At 39.9% G+C, this 27,970-nt stretch overlaps 1 protein-coding gene across 3 annotated transcripts; it reads left to right on the forward strand.

Moving 5' to 3' along the window:
* The first annotated feature begins 12,875 nt into the window (after positions 1-12,875).
* Positions 12,876-22,025, forward strand: LOC126614389 (serine/threonine-protein kinase sid1-like). Of its 3 annotated transcripts, none has more exons than XM_050282046.1 (21): positions 12,877-13,098; positions 13,483-13,731; positions 14,239-14,295; positions 15,169-15,196; positions 15,283-15,405; positions 16,087-16,198; positions 16,377-16,414; positions 16,533-16,586; positions 16,787-16,855; positions 16,931-17,047; positions 17,176-17,244; positions 17,966-18,045; positions 18,301-18,426; positions 18,496-18,760; positions 19,212-19,304; positions 19,406-19,573; positions 20,089-20,213; positions 20,331-20,463; positions 20,862-20,986; positions 21,088-21,300; positions 21,723-22,025. In XM_050282046.1, exons 2-21 carry the CDS (start codon positions 13,637-13,639, stop codon positions 21,739-21,741), a joined length of 2,109 nt encoding a protein of 702 aa, XP_050138003.1. In that variant the 5' UTR covers positions 12,877-13,098; positions 13,483-13,636; the 3' UTR covers positions 21,742-22,025. The 3 variants fall into 3 exon arrangements, with proteins under 3 accessions (XP_050138005.1, XP_050138003.1, XP_050138004.1); XM_050282047.1 differs by having other exon boundaries at positions 12,883-13,098; positions 21,115-21,300; XM_050282048.1 differs by lacking the exon at positions 21,723-22,025 and having other exon boundaries at positions 12,876-13,098; positions 21,083-21,282.
* The last annotated feature ends 5,945 nt before the right edge of the window (positions 22,026-27,970 follow it).

Raw genomic sequence — 27,970 nt, forward strand, 5'->3', positions numbered from 1 at the left:
AGTAGTTTCGGGATTGATTAAGTATGGTATAAACACGAGCATATCTTAGTGACCACTCATCAGCAGAATTGTCTGCTTACGATGGAGGGTCTCAACAGTTTCAAACTCGTGTAAAAGATATCCGAAATAAAGCTTATGAAATTGAAGACGTTCTTGAGGAATTTCTGCTTCATGTCCCTCATCAATTCCACAACAACGACGTCTCTCAGAAGCTACACGATGCTGTGAAATTTCGCACGGTACAGAAAGCAAGCCGTGAGTTCTCGGACAGAATTAAAAATATTGACAAGGAGCTAAATTTTGTTTTCACTCTTGACATAATGAATCAACCGGAGACCCTGCAGTTGGTCATGTACGGTTAATTCCATAGCTCAATATCCAAACCAACCGGAGTCACCACAGTGACCTGTACGGCACTACTCTACACATAAGTCGGAACTACCTGAAGTAGTTTGTACGACAAGAATGGTGTAATAATACGCTCTAGTGATTCACTCATCAATCATCTGTGCACAAAATCTAAGGTCACCTACCAGTCGGAACCACCTCTAGTGATCTGTACGACTAGCATGTCGGAACCCTCTCATGGTCTGTACGACATGCACCATGCACCTACTTGGATTCAAGGTGAGCGTGCAGTGCGGTGAATATTATAAGCACTAACACCAGGGGTGCAGGTTATGAGCTCTCAACATAATTCACATTACAATAAATCATATGAATAACATAAAACTCACCTGATACTCACCTGTGCGTCCACAGCACCATTTCATATATATGCATCAATTACTAATTCATATAATTCATAATATGCATGCATGGCATTTTAAAAACATACTTTTATTTAAATTCAATTTCTGGGAAATTCAGTAGTATATAGGTAATAACAGAAAATAACTGCCCATTCACTGATAAGTCGAAGGGTCGTAACCCCCGTGATGTCCCTGGATGCGCTCGTCCTCGGGATAGGTATAACCTATATGCGAAATAACTATAAAAACGTTAATTAAAGCACATAACCGACAATTCGTAATAACTTCTCATACGATGCTCAATTTGGGTATATGAATATACCACAGTAACCTACTCGACGTCACGGACGTCGAGGTATTTTTAGAAAAAAAAATCGAGGCTGCACGCGCCCCCACGTGCCGGGAGGGGCACGGACCCACGCGTCACCTTCTTCCTCCAGTCACCGATTTTTGGGGAATTTTTAAATCGCCATAACTTCTTCATTTCTTCACTATTTTCAACGCTCTTTATATCAAAATGAAGATCTTGACGAGATGAACACATCCATACCTGCCTCGACCCCCAACTCACCGGGGATTCACTGGAAAAAGCTTCGAAAGTTTCGGCCAAAAATGAAAAGTTCCGTTCTCAGTCCTCCGACGTCCAAATCCTACCAACGACGTACCCCGAAGCTCGTGAGGACTTCCTTAAGCTCACTTTGAGCTTGAAATTCCCTGAAACACAATATTTTACGTGTGCATGAATAGTGCCCATTTTCGGAGTTATGATTTCACGATGATATCGAAGGTTTTAAGTCCTAAAATTAGTATATTTGAACTCAGGGACTCAAGAGGAGTTCGATTCTTACCTTAGAACCTTCGATCTGTGAAGATTTGAGGGTCCTTGGTTTTGTCCGTACAGTTTCGAAAGAGAGAGAGGGTGAACTGACAGGGAAGAGAGAGAGAGGGCACGGGGAAGAGAGGGAGGAGTGTCGTGTGTGTGGTCCAACCAAAACATCACACTCCCATTTTTTTCTTTAGTCCCTAACCACACAAAATACATACAACCTTTAATCCAACATAATTTTTTTTCCCAAAACTTAGGAAAATATGCATTATTCACAACATGCCACACACATACCTTAGTAACCGTCAAGGGTACTTTCGTCATTTCACAACCTCGATAAATAGAATCTCGGGACGGGCTGTGACAATCTTTCCCCCTTATAGAATTTCGTCCTCGAAATTCATGCAACCAAACAAGCCATTAATATTCATAAAACAACCTCGGATACATCTCTCTCATTCGATCTTCTGTCTCCCAAGTGGCTTCTTCCACTGAGTGGTTCCTCCACAATACTTTTACCAAGCTCACAGTCTTATTCCTTAGAACCTTGTCTTTCCAATCCAAGATAGTCACTGGTTCCTCATCATACGTCAAATCCGGATTAATCTCCAAAGGTTGAGTAGGAATCACATGTGAATGATGTGAAACATAATGTCGAAGCATCGAGACATGAAACACATTATGTACTTTAGATAACTCCAAAGGCAACTCCAATATGTAAGCAACTTCACCAATCCTCTCAGCGATCTCATATGATCCTATGTACCTAGGACTTAGCTTGCCTTTCTTTCCAAACCGCAATACACCTCTCCAAGGTGACAATTTCAAGAATACCAAATTATCCACATCATATACTCGATCAGTAGCATGTCTATCTGCTAAACTCTTTTGTCGATCCTGGGCCGTTTTCAGGTTAGACTTAATCACCTGAACATTTTGAGTAGTCACATCCACAATCTCTGAGCCTTCTAACACTCTTTCGCCAACCTCTGACCAACACAATGGTGTACGACAAGCTCTACCATAAAGTGCCTCAAATGGTGACATACCAATGCTCGAATGAAAACTATTATTATAGGCCAATTCTATCAAGTCTAGGCGATCATGCCAAGAATCACCAAACTGTAACACTGAAGATCTCAGCATATCATCCAATGTCTGAATAGTCCTCTCTGATTGTCCATCGGTTTGAGGATGATAAGCAGTGCTGTAAAGCAGTTTCGTACCAAGAGCTTCCTGAAAAGCTACCCAAAACTTAGAAGTAAATCTTGGATATCGATCAGAAATAATATTCACTGGAACTCCATGATACTTCACAATCTTCGTGATGAACAACTTAGCCAATTTATTCAGGGGATAATTTTCCCTCACGGGAATGAAGTGTGCTGACTTGGTAAGTCGATCTACAATCACCCAAACACCATCAAATCCATTCTGTGTACGAGGAAGCTTATACACAAGATCCATTGTTATATTTTCCCATTTCCACTGAGGAATGGGAAATGGTTGCATCCGCCCAAAAGGCTTCTTTCTTTCTGCTTGGACTTACTGGCAAACAATACACCTACTTACATATTCTGCAATTTCCATTTTCATACCCGGCCAATAATAAAATGGTCGAATGGTATGGTACATCTTAGTTCCTCCTAAATGCATCGCATAAGCCGAACAATGTGCTTCATCCAAAATTTCTTTCTTCAATTCCTCATTATTCGGCACATACATTCTGTACTCCTGCATAAGCATGCCATCTGATTCTCGAATCCTGAGGTTTTTCTTTTTCCCTTCTCTTCTCAATTGAATCATTTCTTGAATCTCATCATCAACCATCTGAGCTTCAAGTACACAATCGACCAAAACTGGCCTGACTTGGAAACTAGTAAGAAAAGCTTCTCTTCGATCTTCTAACTCCAACTTTACTCCAGTAGCTCTCAAATTTGCAAGAAGAGGAACACGACAAGCATACAAAGCATTGAGTCGACCTTGAGGTTTCCTACTCAGTGCATCAGCTACCACATTTGCACGACCCAAATGATACTCAATAGTGTAGTCATAATCGCTTATTAACTTCATCCACCTTCGCTGACGAAGATTAAGATCATGCTGAGTAAAAAGATACTGAAGACTCTTATGATCTATGAAGATCTTACACTTCTCACCACAGAGATAATGCCTTCAAATCTTCAAGCAAAAACAATGGCTGCCAACTCAAGATCGTGACTAGGATAATTCCTTTCATGAATCTTCAATTGTTGAGAAGCATAGGCAATCACTCTATTATGCTGCATTAAAACACATCCCAAACCATTCAAAGAATCATCACTGTAAATCTCAAAGTTACCGCTATCATCAAGAAGTACCAATACTGGAGCATGAGTGAGGCAATATTTCAACTACTGGAAACTTTGCTCACAATTCTCGTCCCACTCGAACTTAACATTCTTCCTGGTTAATTTCGTTAGTGGCAAAGCAATCATAGAAAAATCTTGAACAAACCGTCAATAATAACTTGCTAGACCAAGAAAACTTCGCACCTCAGTGACAGTTCGTGGTTGTTCCTAATTTTCCACTGCTGCAATCTTTTGAGGATCTACTTGAATTCCTTGTACCGATACTACATGCCCCAAAAATGCCACTTCATTCAACCAAAACTGACATTTGCTAAACTTGGCATACAACTGATGCTCCCTCAATTTCTTTAATACCAAGTTAAGATGTCGAATATGATCTGCTTTAGACTTAGAGTATACCAGAATATCATCGATAAAAACAATGACAAACCTATCAAGATATTGCTGGAATACCTCATTCATTAGCCTCATGAAAGCTGCAGGTGCATTAGTCAATCCAAATGGCATCACCAAAAATTCATAATGTCCATAACGGGTCCTGAAAGCTGTCTTAGGTACATCATCATCTTTAATCTTCAACTGATAATAGCCAGATCTCAAATCAATCTTAGAGAACACACACGCACCTTTAAGCTGATCAAATAAATCATCGATACAAGGCAATGGATAACGGTTTTTAATCGTCACCCGATTCAATTGCCTGTAATCAATACATAATCTCAAAGTTCCATCTTTCTTTCTTACAAATAACACCGGAGCTCCCCAAGGTGAAGTACTAGGTTGAATGAAACCTTTATCAGTTAATTCCTGTAACTGAATTTTCAACTCTCTTAGTTCAGCTGGAGCCATTCTATATGGAGTTAAAGATATAAGATCCGTACCTGGAAGCAAATCAATAGAAAACTCCACATCTCTATTTGGCGGTAATCCCAGCAAATCATCTAGGAATACATCAGGAAAGTGCCTGACTACTCCAACTTCCTTTACACTGCTAGGAACAACATCATTTAACACCACATGTGCTAAGTATCCTTGACAACCTTTCGATAATAACTTCCTTGCTCTTATGGCAGAAATAACACCATGTCTCACCCCACATTTTTCACCCATAAAAGTACCCGCTGGTAGTCCAGGACGATGAAAAGTAACTGATTTCCCGTAACAATCTATATGGGCACGATGATAATGTAACCAATCTGCCCCTAAAATCACATCAAAATCCACAATATCTAACGGGATAAGATTAGCTGGCATAACTACACCATTTACCATCACTGGACATCCTGGATAAACACTATCGACATAACATTTGTCCCCTCTAGGCATAACAAACTCTAAATCAAATCCTAGAGGTGTAGGGTGAGGTTAAGTCATTTGAGCAAACGTATGAGAAATCACAAAATGTGTAGCACCACAATCAATCAAAACTCTAGCAAAATGACCAAGAATATTTAACGTAGCCATAATCAAATCTGGATGATTCTAAGCATCTTGCAGTGATATGTGATTAACACGTCCCTGAGCTTGTTGTCATCCACCACGACCTCTGTTACCTTGGTTACCTCGTCCCTGAGAAGTACATCCCTGTCCTGGCTGATTAGACTGCCTAGATGGTCCTGCACTGCTAGCAGCAACCTCTCCATGTCGGGGCTGACCTCTATGATGCCACTGAGACCCGCTAGTTGGCATGGAAGGATATGAAGTATAACCCCCAGGGTCTTGGGAATACCCAGTCTGAGAATAAGGATCCTGGGATTACTGATACTGTCCGGAAGCATAGGGAGCAGCATCACCCTAATAGTGGTAAGCACCACCACGACCCGTCTGACCATAACTACCTGATCCAAAGTTCTGCTGAATCGGCGCTGGAGGTGGCATAGCAAACTGATGAGATCTCTGCTGACTCTGGGGACACTGAGCAGCCCTATGTCCCATCTGTCCACAAGTGTAGCAAGCACCACCACTTCTCCTACACTCTCCATGATGTCTGAAATTACAACGGCGGCACAACGGAGCACCAGAACCACCAGCACCACCAAAATCTCTCTGTCTCTGAAACCTGGGTCCACCAGCAAATCTTTCACCTCTCATCGGACCTGTGACACTAAATCCTCCGTTGGAAGAACTCGAGCTCGCTCCACTTTTCTTGAAATTTTGTGTCTTACGGGATCCCTGAGTGGATATACCTTTACCCCTATCATCTTTCTTCTGATTATCATTCTTATCTTCATCATCCTCACTGTTACTAGGAAGGTTGTCGAAATCCTCCATCCGAACCAAAATCTCAGAAAACTCATGATAAGTGGTGCAAGGAAGCGCACTAGCAAAAGTCCTATATTTCCTCTTAGTTCCCAGCTTTAAACGGCGAAGCATCTTTGCCTGATTACCAGCTGTATCAGGGTCATAACGAGACAAGTCTATAAACTTCCTGTAATACTCATGCGCCGACATATTCTTTTGCTTCAATTGAGTGAACTCCTACTTCTTACGATCAATGTACTCCGGAGGGACAAATCTTTTCTTAAAATTCTCTTTGAATACTTCCCAATTAGCTGTCATCTCAGGTGACATAAACTGAGTCTGATTTACCCACCAAGCTGCTGGCTCTCGCCCCAAAAACCAAGTAGTGGTCTCAACCCATCTATTAGCAGGAAGATTCCCTTAACTCTGCATCACCTGAAAAGTCTTCTCAATATGGTCTAGCCACTTTTCTGCCCCTTCATGACCTTCATTACCCATGAAACGGTCCAATTTCAGATTATACATAGTCTCCAAGGGTGTCCTCTGAGGAGGAGGAAGATGGATTGCATTCTGAAAGGCATGGGCCATCGCTTCCCCTAATTGAGTTATATCAGGGAAATTAGGCTGAGAAGCACGACGTGATTCCCTACAAGGCGGCATAGTTATGACAGAAGACATCAAAAGATCATTAGAGCATTAACAATTTATACAGGGCTGCAACCTAGGCTCTGATACCAAACTGACACACCCTGATCCTAGAATCAAGGCGTGCTGGCCGTCACGTGGGCGCGACGTAACCAAAAGTGCGACGCGGAAGCAATAGATAAGAGAAATACGAATAAACAAAAACCAAATACTAGCAATAATAACCAAGTAACGTGCTAGAGTAAGTTAAAGTGTGAAACACACATATTCAGAGCCTAAGTACAAGATGTAGTCAAGTAGGTACATTACTGAATTACAACACCCGAATGTGAGTCCTACATGAGTAGTTTGTCAGAATGCCGTGGGAATCCTCGTAGGCCACCAACGCTGCTAACTAGAACCTGGAGGGGCGCAAAAGAAAATTGAGTGGGTCAGTAAAACAAAGCTTTTCGAAAATCATTTCATTTAAAACATTTCTAACCCCTCGCTATAAAACCTGTATACTTTCCCAGAAAATAACATAATATGCATATAATCTTCATATATCTCAAATCACAATTCTTTATCAAAACCCAGAAAATATGCATGCCATAAATGTCAATAACAAATTAAGAATGCATCAATATAACAGGTGACTTAATGAATCAACCGGAGACCCTGCAGTTGGTCCTGTACGGTTAATTCCATAGCTCAATATCCAAACCAACCGGAGTCACCACGGTGACCTGTACGACACTACTCTGCACATAAGTCGGAACTACCTGAAGTAGTCTGTACGACAAGAATGGTGTAATAATACGCTCTAGTGCTTCACTCATCAATCATCTGTGCACATAATCTAAGGTCACCTACCAATCGGAACCACCTCTAGTGATCTGTACGACTAGCATGTTGGAACCTTCTCATGGTCTGTACGACATGCACCTACTTGGATCCAAGGTGAGCGTGCGGTGCGGTGAATATTATAAGCACTAACACCAGGGGTGCAGGTTATGAGCTCTCAACACAATTCACATTACAATAAATCATATGAATAACATAAAACTCACCTGATACTCACATGTGCGTCCACAGCACCATTTCATATATATGCATCAATTACTAATTCATATAATTCATAATATGCATGCATGGCATTTTAAAAACATACTTTTATTTAAATTTAATTTCTGGGAAATTCAGTAGTATATAGGTAATAACAGAAAATAATTGCCCACTCACTGATAAGTCGAAGGGTCGTAACCCCCATGACGTCCCTGGATGCGCTCGTCCTCGGGATAGGTATCACCTATATGCGAAACAACTATAAAAACGTTAATTAAAGCACATAACCGACAATTCGTAATAACTTCTCATACGATGCTCAATTTGGGTATATGAATATACCATAGTGACCTACTCGAAGTCACGGACGTCGAGGTATTTTTAGAAAAAAAATTCGAGGCTGCACACGCCCCCACGCACGTCACCTTCTTCCTCCAGTCGCCGGACTGGTTTCGCCGACGACGGAAAAGTCGCCGATTTCTGGGGAATTTTTAAATCGCCATAACTTCCTCATTTCTTCACTATTTTCAACGCTTTTTTATATCAAAATGAAGATCTTGATGAGATGAACACATCCATACCTGCCTCGACCCCCAACTCACCGGGGACTCACCGGAAAAAAACTTCGAAAGTTCCGGCCAAAATTGAAAAGTTCCGTTCTCAGTCCTCCGACATCCAAATCCTAACAACAACGTACCCCGAAGCTCGTGAGGACTTCCTTAAGCTCACTTTGAGCTTGAAATTCCCTGAAACACAATATTTTACGTGTGCATGAACAGTGCCCATTTTCGGAGTTATGATTTCACGATGATATCGAAGGTTTTAAGTCCTAAAATTAGTATATTTGAACTCAGGGACTTAAGAGGAGTTCGATTCTTACCTTAGAACCTTCGATCTGTGAAGATTTAAGGGTCCTTGGTTTTGTCTGTACGGTTTCGAAAGAGAGAGAGTGTGAGTGAACTGAGAGGGAAGAGAGAGAGAGGGCACGGGGAAAAGAGGGAGCGGTGTCTCGTGTGTGGTTCAACCAAAACATCACAATCCCATTTTTTTCTTTAGTCCCTAACCACACAAAATACATACAACCTTTAATCCAACATAATTTTTTTTTCCCAAAACTTAGGAAAATATGCATTATTCACAACATGCCACACACATACCTTAGTAACCGTCAAGGGTACTTTCGTCATTTCACAACCTCGATAAATAGAATCTCAGGACAGGCTGTGACATTTGTGCATGAAAACAGAGAAGTGCGGTGGTGGATAGAGGGAGATGTGCGATGGAGAGATAAGGGATAGAGGGAGTTGTTTTAATTTGGAGGGATAGAGGGAGATATTTTCGATGTTTGATTTGTGGTTTTTCAGGAGAGAAGAAGATGGAGAGATAGAAACGGAGAAGACGAGGTAAAAGAGAGAGAATGGGTAGCAGGGAACTGGGAAAGTGGAAAAGATGTCTAGTTTGGCGTGAAATCCACCGGTCTTATCATAAAATAAAGGGATAAACAATAATTACTCACTATACCCTAATAAATAAATTATATAAATTATTTAGATAATATTTTATTATTTGTTCTTTTTAAAACAACACTATATTATACCCTTGCATTATGTTATTTTATTAGTTTTCTTTTTAAGATCAAAATAAGATCAACATATATTATACTCTTATGTTAGATATGTATAAATTTTTTTAAATAGCGTATTCCTCAATGTTTAATCATCCACTATAAAATAAATTTAACTAATTTATATGGTATATAATATATTTATACCAAATCCGCCTAGTCTACCTAGGTGCTAGGCCCCTGCTCACTGCCTGACTAGCGGCTAACGTCTTTTAGAACCAAACTTATATGGCATGGCATATATGCTTAATGTGTTTTTAAATTTTGGACTTGTTGGATACTCTTTTTGCATTTTATCATTCTTTTATTATCTTATCCATGGATTTCATACATGTATAATTTTTTGTAAGTGTCAATATGCACTTATTTACAAGATATATAAGAAATTTACCTAAACCCGTCTAGACCCTGCCTAGCCGCCTAGGTGCTAGGCGCCAGCCTGCCGCCCGACTAGCGCCTAGTGTTTTTTGGAACCTTGCTTACAAGTGAAGAGGAATACCACTAGATTATAGTACTTTGGTATCTCAACTTTAACCCAATTAAAGTAATAGTCCCTCAACTAAAAATATGTGACCATTGGTTTCTTAACTCATCAAAACGTGCAACTATGGTCTTTTTCTTCAACTCTGTAAGAACTTCCGTCAAAATGAGTCATGTGCCACGCACGTGAGGCTAAATCAAGAGGCAAATATGAAAAACCAAATGAAAAAAAGTGTAGCAATGGTCCATCAACTTTAAACCAATTGGAACAATGATCCCTCAACTTTAACCTAATAGTAGCAATGGTCATTCCAACATAGCTCAATTTGACAGAATTCTAAAGAAGTTGGTAAAAATGATTATAGCTGCACATTTTGATGAATTAAGGGAACAATAGTCATGAATTTTTAAATGAGGGATCATTGCTCCAATTGGATTAAAATTGAGAGACAATTTCATAATTTTCTCTATTAATAAAAGATAACCCACTTAATCAACACATCAAACAAAAAGAAAACCACTCGACTCTCTTTCACGCTACATCACCTACAATCCCTTTCTTTCCACTGTCCCTTTCTACTCCAACTTAACAAACCTCTGCACCTCCCAACAACCCACCACTACTTACCTCCAACTCATTATCCTTCTCCTCTTCCACTTCCTTCTCATTCTCCTCCCCCTATGACGTCCTATGACACCGACCGCCTATCCAGCTATCCCACCTCCACTCCTGCTGTTGTGACATCTTCTCCTTAGTCATCTTCAACGCCATTGTAGCCAATTATAATGAAATCAGAGTTTGTGTCATCTATGTATTCATGGGTCTGATCTGGATGTGGTTCAAATGGCTTGTAATTGCCAAATCTTCAATTACTTCACTTAGGTCTAGCAAATATTTGTGTTCTTCAATGTTAATTGCAAAAGCTAGGCGTTCCTATTCGCCACTGCTATCTGGTTTGGTGACGAAGACCTTCTGGTTCGTGGTGACCTCGGCTTCTTCTTTGACAAGGATGACAAGGTCGTTTTATTCAACACACCAGACAAAAAAAAAAAAAAAAAAAAAAAAAAAAAAAAAAAAAAAAAAAAAAATATATATATATATATATATATATATATATTGAACATGGCTACTGTCATGCTAATGTTAGCATGACATCAGATCCCTTAGGCACATAGTTGGGCAGGATTTAACTTGTGGGTAGTCAGGCACAATTGGGCCCATTAATTGCCTTAGTTTTAGTGTTAGGCAATTGGGTGTATAGGCCGGAGTTGCTCTTAGAGGTAAACCAGGAAAAATAATTATGAGTTTTTTAAGGCATTAAAAATTTATTTTTCAGTGTTAATGGATTTCACGTGACACTTGATGAGTGGGAAAACCAAAATAAAAAAGGAAATTTTGAAAATACAGCCATTTTAAAGACCATATATTGAAATATGGCTTACTTTTTCCAACTCTTATAAAATTAACCAAAATTGATGTTCAAAAGACTAATTTCCCTAAGACTAAAACTTTCTCTTCTCCTCTAAACTTCAGTATTTTTCCTCTCTAAACCCTTCATCTCCATTTCTATTATTGAATTTTACTACTTAAAGCCTTGGATACCTCTCCCAAGCACACACATCGCTCAATGATTACTCTATTACGGCTTGGCTAGCAATCATGAAACTTGTTGTGTGGTGGAGGGCGTTAACTGCAAGGTTTGTGATTGGTGCGCTGATCTCGTAGTTTAATTGCTTTTGAGTAAAGATAACAAAGTAATACGGTAATGTCTGAACCCAGGTGGTTCAACAAAGGGGATGAGGTTTATAATTCACAATGTTGGGAGGAAGAGATAGAGTTTTAATCTAAAGGTAATTAGGCCTTCCGATATCAATTTTGATTCACAATGTGGCTGATATCATGCTAACGTCAACATGACATCAGATCTATTTAGGCACACAATTGGGCATGAATTAACTGGGTGGGTAGTCCAGCTTATTGAAAAATAATTATGAGTTTATTGAGGCAATAAAAAATTATCTTTTAGTGTAAGTGGATTTCACGTGACACTTTATGAGTGGGAAAGCCAACTTAAAAAATGAAAGTTTGAACATATAGCCATTTTAAGGACCACATATTGAAATATGGCTTATTTTTTTATAAAATTAACCAAAATTGATGTTTAGAAGACTAATTGCTCTAAAGACTAAAACTTTATCTTCCCCTCTAAACTTCAGTATTTCTCCTCTCCAAACCCTTCATCTCCATTTCGAGTATTGAATTTTACTACCCGAGGTCTCGAATACCTCTCCCAAACTCATGCATCGCTCGATGACTACTCTATTACGACTTGGATAACAATCATGAAACTTGTTGTGCGGTGGAGGGCGTTAACTGCTAGGTTTTTGGTAAGAAAAAAGTGGCACTCGCTTGGACTAAGTGATTGGTGCGCTGATTCTCTTAGTTTAATCGTTTTTTAATAGAGATAATAGAGTAATACGGTGTTGTCTGAACCCAGGTGGTTCAACAAAGGGAATGAAGTTCAGAATTCAAAATGTTGGGAGGAAGAGATAGAGTTTTAACCCAAGTGTAATTAAGCCTAGACCCTAATTAAGTCTTCTGACCATCTAAGTTTGATTAGTTTTATAAGAATTGAAAATACTTTCAGTAAGTGCTTTTTAAAGTAGCTAATTTCTAAATTTCTCATTAATATAGCTAAAGATTCCCCAAAAAAAAAAAATACTTAAATGTAAAAAAGCACACCAAATTATACACCTACACGTACATTTTGGGTCCGAAATGTATATTGCCAAGTGTTGCTGAACTGTGTAAATGTGTTGGCGGGTTGTTCCAAGAACCGGATCAAAATCCAAATTAATGTTTTCTGGAATGGAAAATTTACAGAGAAGGTAAAAAAACACTATGAAATTAGGACTCAATTATTTAAAAAGATAATAGAAAAAGAAAATTAAACCCAAAACACTTTCTCTTCGATTCCTTTCAAGCTCCCAAAGCCTCTGTGCAGAGGGAGGAGGTAGGGAGAAAGAGTGCCCGATATAGATAGGAAGCGAAAGAGATCCGTTCATGGCCTCAATCCACGGACATTAGCTTCTCGGGCATACAATTTCGTATCAAAATCGCATTTTGTGTAAAGGGTAAGTCCGAAATCTCAATCTTTCTGTGAATAATTGCGTTCAGATTTGAAATTTGGATGAAATTCAAGGACCCCGGATGGAAGCCGCGCGTGGGTTGTTTATATTTCGCTTTCATTGATTGATTGGCGTTTTTCTGTAATTTGCTTTTATGTTGGGCTGTCACTATGTGGGAATTCCACTTTACCTAACAAGGGCAATTACAGCAAACCAATATGCTTTGCCTTGAGTCCAACAGCTTGCATTGCATTGCATTGTGTTTTGCCATTTCCATTTCTTTGTGTCATCAAATATATATATTTTTTATTGTTCTCGGTCTGTTAATTGCGGTAGATTTGTGTCATTTGCATGGGCTGATTAGTTTTGTGTTTGCTAATGCCGTTTCAGATTTCATTTTTGAAGCCAATATTTGGCTTCATATAAACAGCTATTGGGTGAATTTGGGGTTGTGAATTGGAAGTTAGGGTGTGGAAGAATTTGGTGATATTGTAGTGTTGTTTACTGGCTAAGCGGGCAAAGGGTGAGCAACTTGTGCACCAAAATGGATGATGCAGCAGCTTTGGCAGAGGCTGCAGGATCAAGATTTAGTTCATTGGAGCTAATTGGAAGAGGATCGTTTGGCGATGTGTTCAAAGCGTAAGTTCCGGTTTATAGATGCATAGTGTATTTGTATACAAGCCTTCATACGATGACTTGTTTGGGCTCATCATCTAAGTTCTAGTTTATAGATGCATATTGTATAACTTGGTATAACAAGCCTTAGTATGATGACTTGTTTGGGCACATCATCTGTCTAATTGAACAACTTCAAATTACACCCGACTTGCAGAAGGTACTCAAAAGTTTTGTGCGGAAAAACTGTACATGTTACAGCCACTGGATTTCTGCAATTACTTGTTTCACTTTGTGGCCCTTTCAAATACTTGCACATGGCTGCACATAATATGCATAGTTGTTAAGTGTATATATAATATATATATAAATATATATATATTTATGTATACGTTGTGATTGATTGTAGTGAAATCTTTTAAAGTATGCCAGGTTTACTTTAATTCCTACGGTCATTGTGGTTGGGGTTGGTTCAGCATACTGCAAGATTGATTATGACTGCTGGCCTCTGATTCCTTTTCTGACTTACAGGTTCGATAAGGAGCTTAACAAAGAAGTTGCAATTAAAGTAATTGATTTGGAAGAATCGTAAGTATATTGCTTTCAATATAATTATATGTGATTATTTTTACTGTTCTCTTCAATGTTATATGCTTGATGTTTCTTTGAACTACATGTAACTCCAGGCTATTGCCATAATAGGAACTTTCCACTCTTCCTTCATTACTTTTAGTGGGTAAATTTCAAGACAGGATACAAAATTTCAGAAAGCACACATAGGGTTATACTGATAGCTATATGGTTAGTGAATGCAAGGTGTAAAGTTGATTTCAACAACTCACCAGAGAGAAGTTGATTTCCACCAGAAAACAAACAAAAAAAAAAATTGATTTTCTATTTTTACATACAGAAAAATAAGCTTGTTACATGACGATCAAATAATTATAGGCCTAATTACTTGAGAATTGCCTAACTCGATTGTAACTTGTATCTGGTATTAACTACGATAATAAGTTAATCAGGACTCTGCAATTTTTATGGGACAATTTCATCATTTGTAGTGAATGACATAGAATTCTGGGACAATATTACTGACCAAAGGTAATAGTTCTTATAGAGTTTAACTAATATAACTATATGGTATTTTGTTGGAAAGAATGATTTAGATGACTACCATCTCTGAACCTCAACCTGCTGAATGCTCCATTGTCCTGCATAACTGTGTACATAGTAAGTGGTCGCTGCTGCTTAGTTACTAACTTAATTAAATGAAGTTATTCTGTCCTTATTCATGCTAATGGCCCTCATCAGAAGGTTCTACGCAATGGAATACGACATGGATAGTTGTTGTGATTCATTGTTATTCTGCATGTCTTATTATTAATAAATCTCCTTCGAGTATAGAGCATGCTTCCCCTATCTATTCGATATTCATAAAGCTTTACTTATTATTTTCTGCAGAGAGGATGAGATTGAGGATATTCAGAAGGTGCCAATCATAATCTTTATAGCTAGGATATTGTCACTATGATTACACAAATATTTATTTTCTGATTGAGCTTGTATGTGTTCCAGGAAATTTCAGTTTTGTCACAATGTCGATCTCCTTATATTACAGAGTACTACGGTTCCTATCTCCACCAGACAAAACTTTGGATAATAATGGAGTACATGGCCGGTGGCTCTGTTGCTGACCTAGTAGGTTACTTCTGCTGTTTGTACATAGTCTATGTGGTCAGATGAAATTGCTTTCATTTATAGGGCTTATAGAACTATCTTCTATATCGCCATCTATCATCATCATAGTTCCTCTACAAGATGATGTGATTTTGTTTGGGTGATATGTAATTAATAAACTCTCTTAGAGTTTGCTTTTATTTATCAGGTAAATTTACCCAATGATGATATTAAGGGGGGCACTATAGCTTGATTTCTTGCTAATACGCAATTCTTGGTAGTTTATAAGGCTTATTAAGTGTCACAATACTTGAGCCTGCAGACACTAGACGAGCAAACTGGCCTGTTATCTCTTATCCAAATCACTTTTTCTTAAGATGGGGATTCTATTACTGAATAGCCCTTTATCCTTAACTGAAAGAAAAGGTATTTCTTGTCAGTTATCTTAATAAAATAAATTTGTAAATAACCAAGAAGCAACTGCAAGTGGGGTTCCTTCTCAGTGTACCTGTGTCATTTAAAATTTTTTGACACACTATGATGACAATTTCTCAACACTGAGTTGAAAGTTCAATGCTTTAGCTGTATTAATGCTGTTAAGTCTTGTGTGTGCATATTCATCTCTGTGTGGCATTGATAACTGATGTAAAAATCACATATGTATGCATCTTTCATAATGCTCAGACAATTGTGTTTATGCAGCTCCAATCAGGTCCTCCACTGGATGAACCGTCAATGGCATGTATTCTTCGTGACTTGCTGCATGCAATTGAATATTTACATAATGAAGGAAAAATTCACAGAGATATTAAAGGTATTCTCCCCTCGTTGTCGACCATAATTATGCATGCTTATCAATATTCCCTCCTCCCCCCATGCCCCCCTCCTCCCTCTCTCCTCTCTCTTTATCATTTTGAAGCTTTAATTAGTTTCAGTAGTTTCAACTTTCTTGTTCTAGCCTTGTTTTAATTACACATTTGTATTTTTTGCAGCGGCAAACATTTTATTGACAGAAAATGGCGATGTTAAGGTATATCTTCATGGTCAAAAGCCTTTAATTTATGCAGAAAGTAGAAGTAGGATCCGCATTGGTAGTGTTAAATTTATTAGCCTTTGGTCTTCCGAGTTACAATTGTGACTTGTAACAGGTGGCCGATTTTGGTGTTTCCGCACAACTTACAAGGACAATATCAAGGAGGAAGGTACAATGTTTAAACTTGAATTCATTTGCTTTGTTGTTAATCAGATCTGATGAATGATTAGGTTAACTTATAGTATTTTTTAGGTTAACTTAAAAAAGTATTATTTTGTGCTCACTGTATGTTGTATTATGTTACGTACAAGCAATATCTTAAATGTTGTATGCTAGCTAGAATGCACTAATCTTTTTTAACAACCCCAGACATTTGTAGGAACACCATTCTGGATGGCTCCAGAAGTAATCCAGAATTCTGAAGGATATAATGAGAAGGTATACCTATTGGAGACCTCACTCTATCAGACTGAGCCTTGATGAACGACTCACATTAACCCTTTGAATTTGCAGGCAGATATCTGGTCACTGGGAATCACTGCTATTGAGATGGCAAAAGGGGAACCACCACTTGCTGATCTTCACCCAATGAGAGTTCTCTTCATTATACCTCGAGAAAATCCTCCTCAGGTTCTCTAAATATATTCTAGTGTATACTGATACTGTTATCTTTGTAAATGAATTTTTAAAGATGAAATGCTTCTTAGTTGGATATTACTCACACTATAAAAGAACCATTATTTTTGTTTGTTGTGCAGTTGGATGAGCATTTTTCTCGACCTATGAAAGAATTCGTTTCATTTTGTTTGAAGAAGATACCAGCTGAGGTAAGTACTTAAACCATCTGAATATTTCACTTTACTTTTTGTCTTTTTGTTTTTTGGTTTGATCCATTTGAAGGAGGGAAATCATTACAAACTAGACAGTATCATTTTGGTTATAACAAGATGCATAGGAAAATCCAGGAATTGGCCCTTTTTCAAACTGAGTGGAGAATATGCACATGATTAACCTGCATAAAAAATTTGACTAAAGGCATTCATCAAACAATCAAACATATAGCATATATTTTTGGAACTTAGAAGTGAGAGTTGTTGAAGTTGAGGACAGTATGTATCTGTCAAATTTTATTGGTTTTTTTTATTATTATCATCTGCTCATCTTTCTGTTAAAGAGAACTATCATATTATTCTATTTTGTTTTCTCTTAGCAATAATTAAATAATAGTACATTGCTGGTTTTTGAAACCCATTTAATCCTATATTGGGAGTTAATATTGAAGTGATCGTATTTTATTTAAGGTATTTGGCTACTTTTTGTGGTTTTAATATATTACTTTGGACTTATTGGCAACTGTTTATAGTGTTTGCAGAGCTTTTTGTAAATATCTTGCTTCAATAAGTAGGGTGTGCAATGCTTTGTTTCTGTTTGTAGCATTTCAAATCTATGCTGATATGAATTAAAGCAGGTTGCAATCCATTATCTTGATTATGAATTCTTGAAGTTTTCTTATTGGTCTTTTTTTGTTTTTGTTGTCTTTAACCTAAGCGTGCAAGTGCCAAGGAACTTCTAAAGCACCGTTTTATTCGGACTGCAAGGAAGAGTCCACGGCTTCTGGAGAGAATAAGGTGCGATATATTGCTTTTATGCCTGGAATTTTAATGATGCAACTTTATTTCTAGAATGAACCTGCAACACAATGATGCCTGGTCTGTGCCTGCCCACAAATACTAGGCATAAGAGAACTTAACACATACACAACTGCACCCCAGCTTGCACTTTTGTTTCATTTTCTGGCATTTACATGTCTGTGTTTTGAGTGGGCAATAAATGCTCATTAACATGGTTTAGCTAAGATGCCATGCTTTATTGTTACCTTACAGAGAGCGTCCAAAATACCCTATCAAGGAAGATGCTGACAGCCCTAGAAATGGTCCTACAGCTAGAGGGGAGATATCTGATACTGTGAAAGTGACAAGAAATATAAGAGATGAAACTGTTCGGGCTAGGTGAGTTATAAATTGCTGATCACTAGTGCTTTGCAGGTTGTGTGCTTTAACTGTCGTGTTAATTTGCAGTGACCAGGGTAAGACCACAAAAAATGCTGGATGGGATTTCAGTATTGGAGCACAGGGTACAGGTACTGTTAGAAGTGTTCCAAAACTAAAACCACCGCAGGCAAGAGAGAAAAAGCCAGAAGGCAGTCAGATTACCCCTGGAAGAGTCCCAGAGAGTACTAACCGACAGTTGTCGGCATCTGGGAATGCTCTTCAAGAATCACGTGAAGATTATTTTTCTAGGGATGGTAGAGATTCATATCATGATGAGTCAAATCCTGAAGATGTAAGTCTCCCACCCCCGTTCTGTTTTTCTTTCACATGCATGTTTGATACAAGTGACATCCCAGTCACTACCTTTAAATATAATTTTTTATTTCATCGATGAGCTATACAAAGTAGAGAAAAGATTTGTAAGGTTTTTTCATTTTTGTCAAAAAAAAAATGGATTTGTAAGGTTGTCTGTCTCAAACTTTGTGGTTTCACTGAACTCTTATCTGTAGTAAAGGCTGTATGCCATTACTTAATTTTCACTTTTGAGTTCTGTCTGCTTTTACTGGAGTAAAGTTGAACAGGGTATATAGTTCACCAAACCAATATTTTTGCCTGAAAAAGCAAAATGTTGTGCTTTTATTAGTTCACCTCAAATTTTAGTTTACTGATTCAAAGTTGGAATTCATGATTGTTTGTACCATGTTACATTATTATATATTTAGCAATTTGAGGTGTATTTTCAGGATGAATTGACTGCGAGTGGGTCAGGAACTGTTGTTATACGAACTCGCAAAGGATCTCAACCATCTACTCAGTTTCGTGATCAAAACTCTCTGGTAATAATCTGTAAGATAGGACAAGAATACAAAGTATTCGAGTTTGAATTTGTCTTTCTGATTTAGCCCCCTTTATTTGATTAGCTCCTTTTGTTTTGTAGTCTAGTGGCACATACGCTTCTTATGAAGATGCTTCTTCCAGTGGAACTGTTGTTTTTCGTGGTCAACATGATGATTCTGATTCTCCTGGAACGCCAAAATCGAGGCTGGGAATTCAAGAGAAAATTTTAACTGCCCCAAATGAAGACAGTGCCATTAATCTTGCAGAGGTGCCCTTTGATCAATGTGATATTTCAATTGATATCAATTAGCTATCTGATCTGTCAATAAATCTTACATTAAAACAGTGTTAGCTGAAACATTGAAAGTCTTCACGTGTAAAAAAATTCAGTGCAACGTGTTGGAGTAATTGCAAAAACATGCTGGACTTTTAACTGTTGACGAGTCACCCAAACAGATCGACTTACTGTTCAGTTGCATTTTGTACCTTCCGGTATCAAATTTGAAAGATCTTTTCCTTTAAATGTTCTTTCAGTTGATTTCAAAATTCCATGACGTCCCAGATCCAATCTACTTCTAGGGTTTTCATCCCTTAAATTCTCCTGATATTTTGGTTCAAAATATGAATTTCCTGGTTTCCTTCTGAAATTTTCTAGGTTATTGTCATATTTTAGGTTGAAAGTAAAACCAGCAAACCAAGCCTAATGCTGAGGTGCTCTTAGCTTCAGCAGTCCAGAGTGTTTGACTAATGAAGCTTCTTTTTGGATTGACAATGTTTATGCAGGCAAAGGCTGCAATTCAAGGAGGGAGGAAAGGAAAAGCCAGAGATAGGTCTGCACTTAACAAGATCAACTATGATGAGCACGATAGTAGAAGAGGGCAGATGACAAGTAGCTCTGATTCTTCCAGGTACATCTACTGGAAAAAGTGCTGTTAGTATATCTAATCTTTGCACCTGCACCCACACATACGCACACATACAAGAGGGTAGATAATTTCTAATTTATAGAACTCTCTTTACCTCAGACAATCTCATGAATACTTTGATGCCCGAAAGGCATTTCCAAGATCATCCCAAGCAAGTGATGACGAAGAAAGTGCAAAAGTTATATCATCATCTGCAGCACTATCGATAGTGCTTATCCCTTCGTTAAAAGAGGTGAGCACACCCAGATATATTCATAGACCTCTTGGCTTGATATGGTGTCAAGGGGGGAAATCTTGCCTTATTGCTTGACCTGAAAGAAGTATTGTTGTCTTCTTTTTCTTTATTTTTGCCTGCTAAGGATATCATTGTTGCCCAAACTTGGGCGTTTGTCATTAGTTAGAAGCCCCATGCAGCATATTTTTAAATTGCTTTTTAGTGTCGTGGCCCTCGTGGGTTAGGTGTCTTTGATTAGAGATATGGTACCACATTATTTCAAGATATGGTGTATATGTTTCAAGCTAGTTTGTTTTATCGCTTCACTTGTGCATGCATATCCAATGAAGTCAGTTTATATGGTTTCAGACGTGTGCTTTACCTTTCTTGTTTATTTTTCTCTCGTGTATATGTAGGCCATTGCCGATGATCCAGAAGGGTCAGCTGTGCGTTCAGTTGTAAATTCGCTTGTCAAGTTGGAGAGCTTGAAGCCAGGATCTTCTGAAGTTTTTGTCAGCAAATTGCTTCAGCGATTATCAAGGTTTCACAAATTGTCTTCTTTTTTTTTTCTTTTTTTTTTTTTTGTTTATTGTCCTATTCTTTCCGACCACTTAAAATGGTGGATGGTGGCATTTAGTCTAGAGGACTTACAGAAGAAAACCTTCGCAGTTCAAAAAGTCCAAAGGAATCTTCATTGAAAGACTTACAGGAGCTGGCTGCTCGCATCTTTGCTAAGGGCAAGACAGCTTCTGAAGAAACACAAAACGCAGAAGCTGATAACAAGAAAAGGCAGCAGAACAAGGAAGTTCAATCCAACACGAATATGAGCCCGCTCGCAAGATTTTTGCTTTCAAGGTTAGTCAAGCATAAGCAAAGCGTTTCCCTTGAATTTTAGTTTAAAAAGAATTGAAAGGGTCCTAAATCTTTTATGTGATTTTCACGAAACGGTCCGAAGCATCATTTGGAATGAGAAGTTTTCGTACTGGTTTGGTACTGAGGTGTTTTTATAAAAAATGAGTATAAAAAAAAGCTGAGCTCAAAAAGGTGTTTGGTAAACACTTAAAAACAGTTCATTTTCACAGTTTTGGATGAAAAAAATGCTGAAAACGTGAAGCAGCAAAAATGAGCTTATTCTTACAGCACAGCAGAAACAGTTTTTTTTCAAAACACAGCAATACCAAACCAGCCATTCGTCTAGTTTAGAAAGAGGAAGCTGTTTTCTCTGTAATTTTGCTTCAATGCAAATATGTAATGATGTAATTAAATGTTTGATGCAGATGGCAAGGGCTAGCTTAACGCGATCTCAACCCGGTTTGAAAGAGGTTCGAGTAGCGATTGGATATTTATTTCTGTAGTGTGATTCATGTTTTTGCATTATTCTGATTTGATGTACATATCATTGTAAGAAATTGTGTTTTTTTCATCTGCCATGATTATTTTTTTTTTTTTTTATAATTAACATTTTTGTTTCCGAGTAGCCAGCATTGCGTATAATTAGGGGTTTGCAATTGTTTTATCATTGTAATATTACCAAAATTGGTTAATATTTATCAATAATTATATTATTAATTGTGGTTTAACCTTTTTCCGATGGTTCATTTTGGTACGGTAGAAACTATAACATTATGTTTGGATGAAGAAATCGTAAATCCCTGATATTCTAAAATGACAAGAAATTGCATGTGATTCAATATCTTAGTGGATGGAGTTTTGGATATTTATCCATGCGTCCAAAATTCGAAACTCTCCCCTTTAATTATTGTAATAGTATAAATTAATGGGATCTTTTGATATAGACGCCTCAGTTTTGAATTTTCTCGATCAAACATCCATGATTTTTAGTGATTTGATTAAACTTTTTTTTGTCATAATTTTGGTGCTATATGCACATTGTATTGTAACAAATTTCCTATAATCTAACCTTTTGATTACACTGTAGACATCGAAATTTCAGTAAATAAATGTTGACCGATAAATCAAAGTGTCAACGCTCATGTATTACATAAATTTTACACGTAGCGTGTGACTCAACGAAAATTGAAATAAGTTGGAAAAGTCATCAAATAGGACACGTGTCAACACCTGGCAGAAACGACTTATTTCATCTGGAATATTATATTCAAAATTAGGCCTTGGAAAATTCTATAAATACAAGCCCATTTCATTCATTTGAGGAAACCGAAAATCATTAGGCAAAAACTCTTGAAGCTCTGAAGCTCTGAAACTCCGAAGCTCTCAAGCATCCAGGTTCCCGAAGAATCAAGAAAGCGTTCTTCGTTCATCGTTCATCCTAAAATCAAGCCTCGACGGCCCTTGGATCAACAATCATCCACCAATTCAAGATCAAGCCCCGACGGCCCTTGAAGAAAGTGTTCTTCGTTCATTGTTCTTCCAAGATCAAGCCCCGACGGCCCTTGGATCAACCATCCACCAATTCAAGATCAAGCCCCGACGGCCCTTGAAGAAAGCACCATCGTTCATCATCCGTTCATCCAAGATCAAGCCCCAACGGCCCTTTGGATCAACAACGTCGACAAATCCACACATCCAACCGTTCTTCAAGATCAAGCCCAAAAGCCCTTGAAGATCCGTTCATCACTGTTCTTCAAGATCAAGCCCAAAAGCCCTTGAAGATCCGTTCATCACTGTTCTTCAAAGATCAAGCCCAAAAGCCCCTTTGAAGATCCGCTCAAATCCACCTTCAAGATCAAGTCCACGGCCCTTGAAGAACGTTCATCCTTAGATCAAGCCCAACGGCCCTTTGGATCAATCACACATCCACAAATACACACTTTACGGAGATCGAATCAGAGGATCAAAATAGAGAGAGATTGTAACCCAAAATCATCAAATACATAATACTTTGTTTGTGCACGTCGTTTCTTGTCTCTTTCGTTTCAGGAATTTTCCGTGTTCACAAATTGGCACGCCCAGTGGGACCATCTCTGCCTCTCATCTCTTTCTCCGTTCAAGAAATTCAAGCGCACTTCCAAAATTAATGGCATCAAGGAAGGCTCAAACTGTTCCCGCAACAGGTGCAAAGAATAAAGGCGTCCTCGTCGCAACTGGTGTCACTTTGGGCATCACGACTCGAAGCATGGGAAGAGCTACTTTTGCCGCCTCTTTCACCTCTGCATCAACTCTGCCAAGGGAACAAAAGCACCCAAGGCACGAGCCTTCGATCACCTTAGCCTCACTAAGGGCACCAAGGGGGGGAAGCCCAAGGAAATACTCCGAATGCATGCTCTCCGATGCCGATTCAAGCGACAGTTCAGCCATGCAAGTCATGACCATTGGAGCAACTTCAATCGATGAGCAGCTGGCTCAAATGAATGAAGCAATCGCAAGGCTAACCCGAACTGTGGAAGAAAAAGACTTGCAAATTGCAGCACTAGTCAACCGACTGGAGGCGCAGGACGACGATAAACCCGACCCAGAGGATGATCCACTAAAGGGAGGAGCTGGCGGAGACGAAGAACCCCCGGTGAAGAAAATCGATGGGAAGCCGAAACCAGACCAAGCAGCGGCACTCATGGGATCTCTTTCTATCCAGCAGTTGCAGGAGATGATCACCAATACCATCAAAGCACAGTACGAAGGGAGCTCACATACCTCCGGGTTGTACTCAAAGCCGTATTCAAAGAAGATCGACGCCTTAAGGATGCCGAGGGGTTATCAACCACCAAAGTTCATGCAATTTGATGGAAAGGGAAACCCGAAACAGCACGTTGCCCACTTCGTTGAAACTTGCAACAACGCGGGGACGGAGGGAGACTACCTCGCCAAGCAGTTTGTGCGCTCTCTGAAAGGAAATGCCTTTGAGTGGTACACGGACCTAGAGCCCGAGTCCATCAACAGCTGGGAGCAATTAGAGCGGGAATTCCTCAACCGCTTCTATAGCACCCGCCGCACTGTGAGCATGCTAGAGCTGACGAGCACGAAGCAATGGAAGGAAGAACCAGTCATGGACTACATCAACCGATGGCGTAATCTAAGCCTCGACTATAAGGACAGACTCTCCGAGATTTCTTCAATCGAGATGTGTATTCAAGGCATGCAATGGGGTTTGCAATACATCCTTCAAGGCATTAAACCGCGGACCTTCGAGGAATTGGCTACTCGCGCCCATGACATGGAGTTGAGCATCGCCCATCATGGGAAGAAAGAACCGATCGCCGACTACAAGAACGACAAAATTCTTGGGACAAAGGTGGAAAAGGCCGCATGGAAACCCACCAAGGAAGCGATGACGGTCAACACAGCTCCCGTCAAAATATCCACACGAGGCAAGGCGATTCAAACCGAAGCTTTTCGTGATCAAGAGATGCGTAGACGCACTTTGAAGGAGCTTGAGGAGAAGATTTATCCATTCCCCGACTCTGATGTGGTTGCCATGTTAGATGACCTGTTGGACAAGAAGGTGATCAGTTTGCCTGAGTGCAGACGGCCGGAAGAGATGAATCGTACTGACAGTCCAAGATACTGTAAATTCCACCGCTTCATCAGTCATCCGACAGAAAAATGTTTCGTGCTGAAAGATCTCATCATGAAGCTGGCTCAGAAAGGAATCATCGAGCTAGATCTTGACGAAGTGGCGAAGTCAAACTATACCACCTTCACTTCTGGCTCTTCCGACTCAAAGTTTTCACCTCAACCGCTGGGGGCATCCTCAAAGACAAGCAAAGTTGAAGGATGGACTCAAGTCACTCCTAAGAAATTGCACAAGAAGCATACGTCTCCTCCACAAATCCGCCAATCGAAAAGGGGGCAAAGCAGCTCTTGTCAACCTTCAAAGCAACGTGAACGTGTTGAAGATGATGAAATTGCGACACAAAAATCGTCCGTTGCCATCACGATGCGCGACTTCTTGCCCGAAGACTTCTTCAATCACGCGGTCAAAGCTCCTTGCTATGAAAATTGTGAGGAACGCCTCTCCCGGATTGCTTGACAAAATTCACAAATGCTCATCGCCTGCACGAGCCTAAATTGCATGGCACAATGCTCCTGGTCTGCACGAGCATAAAAAGGCAACACCAACGCTCCTGGTCTGCACGAGCATAAAAGGCAACACCAACGCTCCTGGTCTGCACGAGCATGAAAGGCAACACCAACGCTCCTTGCCTGCGCGAGCTGAAACTGCAACACGGCACCAAACGCTCCTTGCCTGCACGAGCTGAAACTGCAACACGGCACCAAATGCTCCTTGTCTGCACGAGTTGAAACTGCAAACGACACCAACACTCCTTGTCTGCACGAGTTGAAACTGCAAACGACACCAAAAGAAAATACCGAAAAAAAAAAGTATTTGAACTACGTTACGACTTGATCTCTTCTTTGGAGGGGTACGTAGGCAGCTCGAATGTTCAATTTTTCGAGTTCAGTCACATCAAAATAAAAAAATAAAAAAGAATAAATGTTTTATTAAAGAAGGTCAATTTTATTACAAATTTATTTTGTTAAGAAAATTTGCAATTTTCTTTGTACAAAATTAAATTACAGTTTCTTCGAAAATAAAATAAAATAATGAATACATATGTTATTATGTATTTAGAAAAAAAAAGGAAATATATATACGTATGTGTGTGTGCATATACAAATATAGGCCCATCCACAATTTCCATAAATAAAATAAAAAAATAAAATAAAATAAAATAAAAAAAAAAAAGGGCGGCCCATCTTTCTAAATTCCAATAAGCCCAGCTCTCAAAACCCACTTCGGGTTTTCTCCTCCAACCAAACCCTTCTCCATTCCAGTCATCCTTGGCGGCCGTAAATTCAGGCTGCCGTGAGAGCAACAACCGCATCCATCGATCCAAGTCCAAAGCAACGGCCGCGATCTCCCCGATGGTGCAGGCCGACGAGGAAGGCTTTGAGATCGTTGACTGTGCCACCGATTTCATCTCCGATCTTCCCGACGAGTGCTTGGCCTGCATATTCTTCTCCCTCGGCTCCGGCGACCGGAAACGATGCTCTCTGGTCTGCCGACGGTGGTTGAGGATCGAGGGACAGAGCCGGCACCGTCTCTCCCTCCACGCACAATCGAATCTCTACCCGACCCCCGACACCATACCAAACCCGATACCCCGATCCCCACCATCGACCTGGCGGATCTTCACACCGATCGTCGACCAAATCAGCCGCGCCTGCCGAACGTTCGGGTTCTTCCAGATCGTCAGATCATGTTGTGGGCAGTACGGGTAGTGCTGGCCGTGGTGCTTCAGGACCGCATAGGTGGGCTGCAGGTTAAGTACGGTGACGGTTGGGTGGATGTGAAACCTGTTCCCGGTGCCCTCGTCATCAACATTGGGGATTTTCTTCAGATTGTGTCCAATGGTGAATACCGAAGTGTAGATCATCGTGTGTTTGGCGAACTCATCCCGTGAACCCCGTGTGTCAATCGCTGTGTTTTTCAATGTGAGTAGAAAGGGATAACTCATACGGGCCATTGCCAGAGCTGGTCTCCCCGGAGAAACCAGCGCTTTACCGGCAGTTTACGCTTTCAGAGTTCATGCAAAGGTTCTTCAATTAAGGGATGATGATGGCAAGCGAGCATGACCCGCAGATTGATCCATTTGACTAAAGCAAACCAGATGAATAACTTAGCGGTGTTATCTCCTCGTTGATGCAGCTCGGGAATATTTTCCATTCCGGCCTTGATTTCTCCGCCAACTCTTCCTCTCCCCCAATCTGCGAGCAGACCAAGCAGGTTTTGGCTGATGATGTCGTGACAAATCCTGATAAGATGGCAGTTATTACAATGCACAAGTTGATAGGGCTTGTTGAGTCCGGCAACGCAGTAGGCAAATAGAAGGCTATGGTTCCGCTTCAGAGTTTGTCAAATGTTGGGCATGGAGGGGTTCATTCACCGGTTGAGATCTACCGAACTGGTGATTCTGTTTCTCAGGCTGCTCCTGCTAGCACTTTGAAAAAAAGCATTTTAGCTGTCCCCGAGCTTGACCACGCTTAAAGCTTTCTACCGTCTTCAACATATCAACACCACTCCCTCACTGCCGCATCGTCATCCAACTCGAATTCGCACAACAGTGAAGTAGCAATCTTTTATCTCCGGGCTCTTGACGAATGGGATTCTATGGTTGCCTTCCGGGCTCCGCAACTCCCGCAGCTCCAGGGGCTTCATCACAATGGTGCCACTGCCGTCGTCAGCTTCAGAGCCATATTTTCTTCACAGACTTGAGTAGCTTGGACATGTTGCAACGGTTCAAAGAAGTTGGTGCAGTGGTAGAATGATGCTAGGGTCATCGCCAGGTCTTGGAAGGAATCTCCAACATACATCACAGGTTGCAGGGCGTTGATGGCGGCGAAGGCGCAGCGACGGCGGTGTCTTCTGTTTGTTGATGCCACTGCTAATACTGTGATTCTCTGGCTTTGTACGACACTGCATCCCCAAATCCACCTCCTCCATGGGGTACGGAGCGCACATGGTGCTGACGGCGATTCCAAGGGTCGCTGGAGGTGCTGGTGTTCACTAGGGCATTTTCTTACAGTTCTCCTGTTTCTCATCGTC

The sequence above is a fragment of the Malus sylvestris genome, chromosome 3 (assembly GCF_916048215.2).
Source record: "Malus sylvestris chromosome 3, drMalSylv7.2, whole genome shotgun sequence".
In the NCBI taxonomy this organism is placed as follows: Eukaryota; Viridiplantae; Streptophyta; class Magnoliopsida; order Rosales; family Rosaceae; genus Malus; species Malus sylvestris.

Excerpts from the sequence above, each read along its gene's own strand:
- LOC126614389 (XM_050282046.1), top strand. The coding sequence starts at position 13,637 with ATGGATGATGCAGCAGCTTTGGCAGAGGCTGCAGGATCAAGATTTAGT. Across the intron at positions 15,406-16,086 it reads GTGGCTCTGTTGCTGACCTA|CTCCAATCAGGTCCTCCACT; the intron begins GTAGGTTACTTC and ends GTGTTTATGCAG. Across the intron at positions 20,214-20,330 it reads AGTAGCTCTGATTCTTCCAG|ACAATCTCATGAATACTTTG; the intron begins GTACATCTACTG and ends TCTTTACCTCAG.